The 10,810-nt window shown below is 29.8% G+C and overlaps 3 protein-coding genes across 3 annotated transcripts; all 3 read left to right on the plus strand.

Annotated features, from left to right (window-relative positions):
• The first annotated feature begins 1,908 nt into the window (after positions 1–1,908).
• LOC100781487 (ethylene-responsive transcription factor ERF096) lies at positions 1,909–2,859 on the plus strand. The gene has a single exon (XM_003536890.4). It carries the CDS (start codon positions 2,028–2,030, stop codon positions 2,439–2,441), a length of 414 nt encoding a protein of 137 aa, XP_003536938.1. The 5' UTR covers positions 1,909–2,027; the 3' UTR covers positions 2,442–2,859.
• Positions 2,860–6,923: 4,064 nt separating this feature from the next.
• On the plus strand, positions 6,924–7,385 carry LOC106794711 (uncharacterized mitochondrial protein AtMg00810-like). The gene has a single exon (XM_014762588.1). It carries the CDS (start codon positions 6,924–6,926, stop codon positions 7,383–7,385), a length of 462 nt encoding a protein of 153 aa, XP_014618074.1.
• Positions 7,386–9,181: 1,796 nt separating this feature from the next.
• LOC100782036 (ethylene-response factor C3) lies at positions 9,182–10,248 on the plus strand. The gene has a single exon (XM_003536891.5). The coding sequence runs from the start codon at positions 9,454–9,456 to the stop codon at positions 10,114–10,116; it is 663 nt and encodes a 220-aa protein (XP_003536939.1). The 5' UTR covers positions 9,182–9,453; the 3' UTR covers positions 10,117–10,248.
• The last annotated feature ends 562 nt before the right edge of the window (positions 10,249–10,810 follow it).

Raw genomic sequence — 10,810 nt, forward strand, 5'->3', positions numbered from 1 at the left:
TTTTCCGTTTCTTTTGACCAATATTTGTGGCTTACTTTGTCGGTCCAGTGGCCCTAAAGTAGGGCACTTTTGTCCCCGCTAGTGGGCCAGAAATGAGAGAAGAAGAAGCTCGAATTGTGTGGATAAGATTGAAAGGACCAAACCATGTACTTCTTCCGTAAATGGCCCAGCCTTTATCACACACACGAACCACCTTTTATCTCACTCCTAATTTTTCTAGTGTTTGAAGTTACATATAGGCAGCAAATTGACTTAGAATGTTGACCATCTGTTCAACTAGGGAAATTTTGATTCAAATTAATCAAGACTCATATTTCAGTATCAAATTGTTACTTTTTAACCACAGTATTATCAATTAGTATGAGATTGTTTCATGTTAATTAATTGTATCTAGTTGAAGTCTTGTGAGTTAAATACTTTTGTTTTTGTTATTGATATAGTTGTAAATTGTGCTTATGACTTAATGCGATCTTTGATATTGTGGAAAAATTTAATTAATGTAATTATTGTAGTTGTGATGAATCGAAAAACCTTTATTTTACTGTTACAATTACAGTTGTTAAGATCTTCTTTAATATTGATTCTTGTATGAGTTCTTTAATTTAAGTCAAGAATTTGTTCTTAATTTTTTTTCTCTCGTTATAGATGGTTGAAGTGGCATCCATCCAGGTGTAGAACCTGTTCATCTATAAGAACCAAGCTCTTGTCGAATTGCTTAGAAAATCAATAGAGAAGGAAAAACTATACAGATTTTAATTATAAATAAAGTTAAGAACTTTTTATAATTGGAGTAAAAATAATAAATATTTTAAAATTTGTGTCAACAAAGGGTCCCACTTAAGAAGAGTTATGAACCCAAATGGAGTTCTATGGTTGGAGATGCTCTAACCACACAATTTAAAACCATAGCCACCTATAATTAAAATCTTACGCAGCTTGAACAGTTGATGACATCAGTAGTCTGTAAAAAAGAAAAATCACTTTTCAAGACACAAACCATATTTTGCTGTCCTTGCGTATTGCTTAAAATTAAGGAGCAGTTTATTGTCATGGCATATATGTTCGAGTTAGAGACAGCAAAATATCTCAGATGAAAGCTACCACCGCGATCAGAACCGTTCCAGTTTCCACCCAAATCCAATGATGTAAGGCATGATGCTACTACAGCTACCGAAGTTCAATGTTTCACCTTAGAAATATTACCCACATGATAAGTGAAACTTATTATTTTAATTTCATGGTCTCTGTCCAACTCTCTACTTATACAATAATATAATATGTTCATTTACCAAAAGCATAACACATATATAATTTATCAGGTCAGCCAATCAGGACTATACAGCAAAATTAATCTTGTGACCGTTGGTTCGTCAATTCATTGCAACAAATTCTGGTAGAAAGAGGATGAATCAACCAAGAAATTCCTTTGAGTCTCTTAATTAAAGTCCTAAGTTCGATATTTTTTACTTGTACACAAAATTATGACCAGATGTATCACTTTACTTTCAAATAAACTGACCAATATAAGAGAATTAGTTGGATACTAAATTAGAAATATTAGATAGCTCTTGATGACAAAATTGAATTAATATGGTTATTTTCTATTCCAATATTTCATTTAGTATTACTAAGAGTGACTTGCGTGGCATAACCCCTTCTATCTAATATATCATCCTTATGACGTCCTCACCTTCAATCTGGTTGAGAACCAGAGTTATAACATTCATTCATTATGAATAATTCCAAACAAAATTGTTTGAGGTGACCCTCCGCAGGCCTTTTAGCCATCACCAAATTTTGTGATACATCCACATACGTTGAACTCTCTATAACAATCTCAATCATGGGGTATCAGCATATTCATAAATTTCCCCGTCCATTGAACCTATGGTGAATTTGGCACTGCATCACTCACTAGCCAATTAAGTTATTTAACTAACTAACTAGTTAGGTGCTCAATGTGTAGCAAGTATAAATAAATGGTAGAGAGGAGCAAATTTTAATTAATTGTTGGTGAGTTACACACAATGGAAGAGGAGTCTAAGGAGAAAAGGGACACTAAGGGGGAGCCACGGTATAGAGGAGTGCGGCGGCGGCCGTGGGGGAAGTTTGCGGCCGAAATCCGGGACCCGGCCCGGCACGGAGCCCGAGTTTGGCTGGGGACATTTCTCACGGCAGAGGAGGCTGCAAGGGCTTATGACCGAGCTGCCTATGAGATGAGGGGTGCTTTAGCTGTTCTCAATTTTCCAAATGAGTATCCTTCATGCTCTTCTATGAGCTCATCTTCAACATTAGCACCTTCTTCTTCATCTTCAAATTCAATGCTTAAAAATGATCATGGTAAACAAGTTATTGAGTTCGAGTGCTTGGATGACAAATTGTTAGAGGACCTTCTTGATTGTGATGACTATGCCTACGAGAAAGACTTGCCTAAGAACTGAACATTTGAATGTTAGTTCAATTTCAAAGCATACCTATGTATAGTAAGGTAAATGTCTTCATATATGATATGATTTCCTTTTAGGCAGCCCCTTTATGGTTTATAAGTTAAGAATGACATGGTTGAACCATTTAGTTTGATCGATGTCTCCAAATAAATAGGAATGACATAAGAATATATAAGAATAACTATTTAAATTTGTTTTCCTTGGTATACTCATTAAATTTGTTTATACAGTACTTTTATCATAATTTATTTTAGGAAATTATGAGAGACTGTACTATTACACTTTTTAATAACAATTTTTTTTAATTTCATAACTTCTGCTTTAAGGGTATTGATAAGCTTTTTTCCTTTATTTTCTTATTATAACATATATAATAAAATAAATAGTAAATTATACAGGTTGAAGTTCCGTGTCCAACCCCTAGTTTTTTTTTATCCCTATACAAACATGCTTAATTGTTTGAAAAATATTATACTATGTCCACTTACAAGAAAGATTCTTAATTATAAACGTTAAAAATGGAATGTTAAAGATATTTTTCATGATACTATATTTCTAACAAACAATTTTATGATTGACTCAAATTTATTAAAAATTATTAATATTTTGATAGATTTTATATCTAATCAGAAGAGAAAATCAATAACTGAGAAGTAGTGAAATTTAACAAAATTAATAATTTCTAATAAATTTAAGTCAATCAATAAAAAATATTAAAAAAATATCAAATCACCGTTCTTACATTAAAAAGGACGAAACTTATACAATCCAACAAAACCTCTTGAGTATTAATATAATTTATTTATTTTTAATCAAAAGTTAATTAATTGGTGGACTTGAAATTAAATTATTATTAATCCCATCGGAATTGTAGTTCAATTAAGATGGATTCTTGCTTTTAATCCACTTGAGTTTTAAATATTCAATCATATTATTTATATATTACTATTTTATATAATAAAACAAAAACTACATATTCCTAAATATGACAACTTTATTTTTTTTCAATTAAAAAATATATAACAACTATAGTATTCAAATAACAAAGTGTACGTATAAAGGTATCTGTCAGTTTTCAATTGAGTCACCTGAGCAATCAGCATCATACAAAAGTCAGCCAGATTAAGATACTGTATTAACTTTCTTCGACATAATATCAAATCATTCCCTTATTTCGTTTTCATTCTTTACTTTTCGGCCGAGCATGCCTTTTCTCTCATTAGCCTTATCCAAGGAAGCAGTAATCATCGGTTTGGAAGAGATGAAAGTAGAATAAAAGAAAACAGAGCTTAGAAAAATGAAAGGAAAAGGAAAAGAATGGTTGATTTTTAAAAATAAAAATATATTTTATTTTTTTTTCCTTCAATTTAAATTTTAAACTTTTTTTCTTTTTTTTTTCATTTCTTTTTCTCTCAATCAAACATAGGATAAGTGCACGAACATGTCAATTCTTTCTTGAAAATTCAAGTATTTGGTGAAAGTCATATGTATATCCGGAAAATAAATGAAAAAATAATTATATCACCAAAAAATAAAATAAAATATATACATTATAAAATAAATGATAACTAGTAAGTCATAAGATTAATACAATAATATTAGGTTTTGTTGTATTTACATATTGGAGAATAATATATTTAATAAAAAAATTTATGTGTGTTTAATTTTTTTGTGTAAAATTCTATTAAGTCAGTGATCATTACGTATCATAAATAGGATTAATTGATAACTTTGTAGGTTTAGGAGACACTAATAGTCTCACCGAGGACAAAAAAATAGTAACGAATAAATAATAAATTTAATTAAACTAGAGCTCATGAAATTTAATGATATGTTTAGTTTTAAAAAAAAGTAAAATGAAAGAAAAGAAAATGGAAAAAAAATTAGATAATTGTATAAGTTGTTGAATCAAGAAAATAATAAAAAAAAAGATAAATGTAACATTTTCATGAAATTCTGTCAAATGTTTTCTTAATTTTTTTTCCTAATTCTTTTCGTCTCAAATATAATGTAACAAACAAATATAAGGAAGCATAACAATATTCACAAATAATAGTTTGAGGACTTTATAACAACTAATCTTAAGGATATGTTTGGATTAGCTTTAAAATCATGTTAAATAGAGAAATAACACGTTTCAATTAAAAAAATTTCAAACAACTATGTTATAGCTTTCATTTGAAAGTCCATTGGCATTGAACTCAACAACTCTCCATACAAACTTAGTGGGTTGGGACAAAAAAATTAATTACTTATATATATATATATATATAATTGAGGTAAAAAGAGAAAAATATATTGGATTCACAATTTTTTCCCACTTAACAGGAGAGAAAAAGAAAAAAAATAATAAACTTATAAATTTATCCATTTACTTATCAATTAGTGTATAGAAATTACATAAAAATAATTTAATATAAGTATTTATTTTATTCATTATTTTCCAAAATATCAAATTTAACAAAACAAAAATGTAATTTCACTGTGTAAGAGGGTATAGAAAAATACACGACAAAAATACATTTTTATTGTATAGTTATACAACAAAAATATCTTTTTGTTGTATTTTTCTGCACTTCCTCTTACACAAAAAAATGTATTTTTATTGTATATTTTATCAATGGAATCGTGTTTTCATAAAAAATGTACTTTTGAAAAAAAAATAATTTAAAGTCACAGCACATGTGGGGAATGCAAATAGAAAATTTGGAGGTGAAATTAGTAATTCCCTTTCTGAATTATTCTTTCCAGGCTCATCTTAATACGTATGGTCTTTTTATTTGTAAGTGGATCAACATTTGTCTATAAGCTTGAAACATGATGGGCTAAGTTATTTAGTTAGGATTGTATTTGCACCCATTATTTTTCTACATACTCTTTGTATTTTTGTAACTTTTAGTAATGAAAAGTGTTTAGTAAGATTTTGGTGTAAAAGATCCTCACGGTTTGCTCCATTGGTCTGAGAATGCCTCGTCTTATACCCATGACTAATTTATTGTATGACAACTTCCATTGTATTCTCCTATTCTTCTGCGTAACATGTGATACAGATGAGAAACAGAGAGACGAAGTGAGTGTTGCCAAGTTATCTGATAGTTTGAAAAAGCAAAAAAAATAAAGTTACTGACAATTCTTAATAACTATCTTTATAAAACATTATAATATGGTATCAACAAATGGTATCAACTTTGTTGTTATATCATCATCATTAACGTTGAAAGATGATAACATAAACTAAAACAAATAAAAATAAAAATTCTAGGGATTAAAATATATAAAATAAAATGCTTCACATTTTATAGAAACCAAAAGGTTATTTAAACCTTTTTGAAATCGTAAAAGTTTTACTAACACTTTCAAAAATTAATTTCTTAATTTATTAAGGTTAAATTTTTGCACTTCTGAAAAATAGTTTTCAAAGTATATTCAATATTATTCGGAAGTTAAAATCTGGAACATCCACTTGGAGTAATATTCTTTAATACACTTTTTTAATAATATTAATTAAAAATTAAAAATTAAATTGTGTGGGCTTTACTCTTTATTTAATGTACTTTACTCATAATTTTATAATTTTTAATATATTTTAACCAATAAAATAAAAAGGAGTGCGTTAAAAGTATACATGTTAGTGCAATAAAAAACAAAAGTGTAATGTTAGCTTAGTACACATTATGTAAACACTTATGCTTTAGTTATTTTAATAATCAAAAGGGGAAATATATATGATTACTATGAGTTAAGCTATTTTCATAAGATACTATAGATAACTTATTAAAATAAACTAAAAAAAACAAATAATGAGTGAAAAAAATAATATGATAATTGAAACTAAAATCAACTTCTGGACATATCATAAATTATTTTGACAAACACTCCTAGACACAGAACTTTTTATTTAAGAAAATAAGTTTAAATAAATTGTAAATAAACTCCTAGCTACAAACTCACCCTACACACGCGATTTTTTTTTGTCATTATATAATATAGCTATCATATTATTAATGTATTTTTTGCTTCATATATTAGTAAACATACATTGTGTTTCGTTGCAAATTTATTTCCTCGTTTTTATATTTTTCATCACTACATAATATTTTTTTATCAATTGAATTGCTTTTTATTAATATAAATTTATGTTTATAACAATAGTGGTGGCAAAAGGCTATAGTCAAAAGAGTTGGTATCAACTATGATGAGGTGTTTGTTTCTGTTGCTTGACTAGAAATTGTTAGGCTAATTATTTCATTAGCAATTCAAAATAATTGGAGGATACATCAAATGGCCGTGAAATCCGCTTTCCTTAATGGAGTCCTTGAAGAAGAAGTCTAAATTGAGCAACCTTAAGGCTATGAAGTCAAGGGAAAAGAAGACAAGCTAGGTTATTAAGTTACAAAGGCACTCTATAGTTTGAGGCAATCTCCAAGAGTTTGTAATGCTTGAATTGACAAATACCTACATGAGAGAAACTTTGTCATGTGTCCATATGAGCATGCACTTTACATCAAAGCCCAAAATAATGATTTTTTGATTGTGTGCTTGTATGTAGATGACTTGATCTTCAAAGGTAGTAATCCAAGCATGTTCAATGAATTTAAGAAAGAGATGATGAAAGAGTTCAAGATGACTAACATTGGTCTCATGTCTTACTACCTCAACATTGAACTAATGCAAGAAGATAAAGACATCTTCATCATTCAAGAAAGTTATGCTAAGGAGGTGATTAAGAAGTTTAAGATGGATGACTCTAATCCAGTCAACATACCAATGGAATGTGAAATCAAGCTATCAAAGCATGAGGAAGGAGAAAGAGTGGATCCAACACTCTTTAAGAGCATAGTTGGAAGTTTGCGGTATTTAACATGCACAAGGCCTGATACTATCTATGATGTTGGAGTTGTTAGTGGCTACATGGATAATCCAACAACACTCGTTTGAAGGCAACAAAGAGAATTTTTAGATACGTTAAAGAGTATGTAATTACTACCTCATGTGTTTGTCATGTTTGATTATAGAATCTACTAAAAGAGTTGAGTTTGTCATAAGAAGAGTAGACAAAGTTTTTGTGGACAACAAGTTAGTAATAACGTTGGCTAAGAATCCAATTTATCATGATCAAAATAAGCACATTGATACCCGCTATCACTACATTAGAGAGTGCATCGCAAGAAAGGATGTGCATTTGACGTACATGAAGACTCATGATCAAGTAGCTGCAAGCCACTTAAGAAAGAAGATCTCATCAAGCTAAGAAGTTTAATTGGAGTAACAAAATCAAGTTTACAAAGGGATATTGAAATATAAACTTGATTTTGGGTCTTATTAGTCTAAAAGTCCAATTTCTAGAAACATCCTTAGGCCAAATACTAGAAGCATGTTCTAGAAGAATCTATTTAGAAGATAATTATAGTAATATGTAAAATATTCTAAAATGTGAGTAATTTTGTATGCATGAAGAAAGTTTTAGAGAATCATTTATAGACATTAGATTAAGTATGTGTTGGCAAAATTCTAACTATTGGTTTAGGAGGAGCCACTAGTATAAATAGGAATGATGTCTTAGAGTTTATATGAAGCCAATATCAAACAAAAAATCTAGAAGTGATCATTTATACAAATAGTCTCTTCCTCCAAAACTTTCTAATCTTTCTCATACTCAAATATTTCATTCACTGCTAAAATTTCATTCCAACATCTAGAACCCATAACCGAGGTCTTTAAAACATGCATGGATTCTACCATTTCTAGTCCTGATGTTATAACAAGAGAACAACATAATTGATTTATGACATATCCTAGTACATGTTTGACTGTGCATCAAGTATGCTCCAAATCAATTTGATTTTATGATTTAATAAAGAAGTTTCAAATAGGTGCTTTGCATTTTTCCATTATATACGCGCGTCTTTGTGTGTTTAATGCAAAATCAAATTCACGGCTAAATAATTAAACGGGTTTTCTAATATTCACTTGCCTTGACAGAAATTGATTATTTGCCATCGATTAAATAATTTAATCGACTATGTAGTTTGTTTTAATTGATTAATTAACTCACATGACTCATATATACATGTCTCGAATTATTTGAAGGGTATAAGTATTTTTATAAATTTATTAAATTCTCTACTTTCATTTCATTTCATTTCAAATCAAACAAATTTATTATTTATTTTTAACGTATAACTTTTTACATATTTTTTTAAAACCAAACAACAAATCGCTCTACTTTATTTTTACTCTATTTTTCTTTTCTCTAATTATAATAATCTATTTTATTTTTATCCACTCTATTTCACTTCTCATGTCAAACATGGCTTAAGTAGCACCTATTCGTTTAAATTCGTGTAATTTATTACTAAATATCATTGAATAACCCAACTTGATATTTTAATACTAATCTATGATGGTGTTTGAACCAAATAAAATAAAGGAAAGTGGGAAGAAGACGACGAAACGACAGAAAACAGTTGCCTAGTATGACTTTCTTATTTTTTTTGAGAACCCAGATTGGAACATGTAGGAGAATATTTTTTCCTCAGCAAAATAGAAGAAATTAATTAAACAATAACTAAAAAAAAACGAAAGTAATATTTTAAAATAGAGTCTTGTTAATCAATGTCATAAAAATATTCTTTAAGAAATTAAAAAAAATATTTATTATAAAAATCATAAAAAATAAAAAAATTAGGAACAATACAATTTTATACATTTGACTAAAAATATTTCTCCTTTTAGTTAGCATTAATTTACCTTTAAAATATTATATAAGATACTATATGCTAGATATTTTTACATCACGTCCTTATAAATGATAAGCCCCCACCACACAAACGCTCAAATAAATATTACTAATCCCTCTACATTAAACAAATCAAATTATTTAATATTTGAGTAATTAATTAAGAATTTGTACTAGGGTCTGGAAAGCAAATAAATTGTAGTCAAGAGGGGAAGGAAAAGATGAAGCAACAGACAGCAGCAGTTAGTTGTCTACAAGCCTAGTAACATGACTTCCCCTTTGTTTCAGAGCCCATGTTATTGGGACATGTTGCAGGAGCATGACCCTTATTCATCAGAAGTTTTGTTCGATTCAATGTCAAGCACTAATGCTGTTCTTGACCCTATCCACGATTCTCTTTCCTTCGATATGGTTGACTTCTCCACAGCACCAACAACAGAAGGAAACCACAACGATGAGGCAAAGCAATTGGTGGTGAAATCTGAAGGGCAGAATAAGCAAAGGTCTTACATTGGTGTGAGAAAAAGGCCTTGGGGAAAATTTGCAGCAGAGATCAGAGACACAACGAGGAATGGCACTAGGGTTTGGCTTGGAACCTTTGACACTGCAGAGGCTGCTGCTTTGGCTTATGACCAAGCTGCATTTTCCATGAGAGGCCAAAGTGCTGTACTCAATTTTCCAGTCAAAAGGGTCAAAGAGTCTTTGCAAGAGATCCAATATAGCTGCTTCTTCAATGGATCTTCTTCTCCCGCACTTGCACTCAAAGAGAGGCACTGCATCCAAAGAAAATTGTCATCAAAAGGTAAAAAGTGTAAAGGGAAAGAGACATCAGAAAGTGTGGTTGTGTTAGAAGATTTGGGAGTTGACTATCTAGAGCAACTTCTAAGCTTATCTGATCAAAGTGAAAGCCCTAGCTACTTCAACTATTAAACATGCTTCACTATTTTTTCTTGCTGTTTATGGCTTTTTTACACCATCAATTTCTAGCTAGCTAGGGCGAGTGTATGTATTATGGTTTCTCTGAATATACAAGCCCAGCTCCATAAATTTGATTCTGTGATGATCAATTGATTCTTTTCTTACCGTAGCAATTGGGTGCATGAATTTTGCTGCCTTTAGAAGTATATCAAATCGAAGTATTCTGAATCCATTCTTTGCACCATAATCCACAGATCCACGTTCTTTTCTTCACAATCCTTGAATAGTGGCGAAATGACCTAAAATGGGTAATTTTTTTTCCCTAAATTACCAAATGGAAGAATATTGTAAGTATAAAAAAAACGAAGAAATATGCTTAAATTCATTGAATACGAAGAAAAACAAACAAACTTTTTTCTCACATCAAACAGGTCCTAAAATAAAGTGCCAGAAATTGAACGAAATCTGTGACAACTAGCAAAGGCACACCACATTCAAGTATACTATATAATGCAAATCAAATAGTAATTGAGTGAATGGCATCACTGCAATGGGAACCAGTTGTTCATCTATATAAATTTACCGCACTACTTGTTATTAATTCAACACTCTGTGTATCCTGAAAGACAAGTAGATAACAATTCACAAGCTTCACTTGTGCATTGTACCTAGGGCATACAACTTGCCACCTTATTTGGAAGATGTT

The sequence above is a fragment of the Glycine max genome, chromosome 10, assembly GCF_000004515.6.
Source record: "Glycine max cultivar Williams 82 chromosome 10, Glycine_max_v4.0, whole genome shotgun sequence".
Classification (NCBI taxonomy): domain Eukaryota; kingdom Viridiplantae; phylum Streptophyta; class Magnoliopsida; order Fabales; family Fabaceae; genus Glycine; species Glycine max.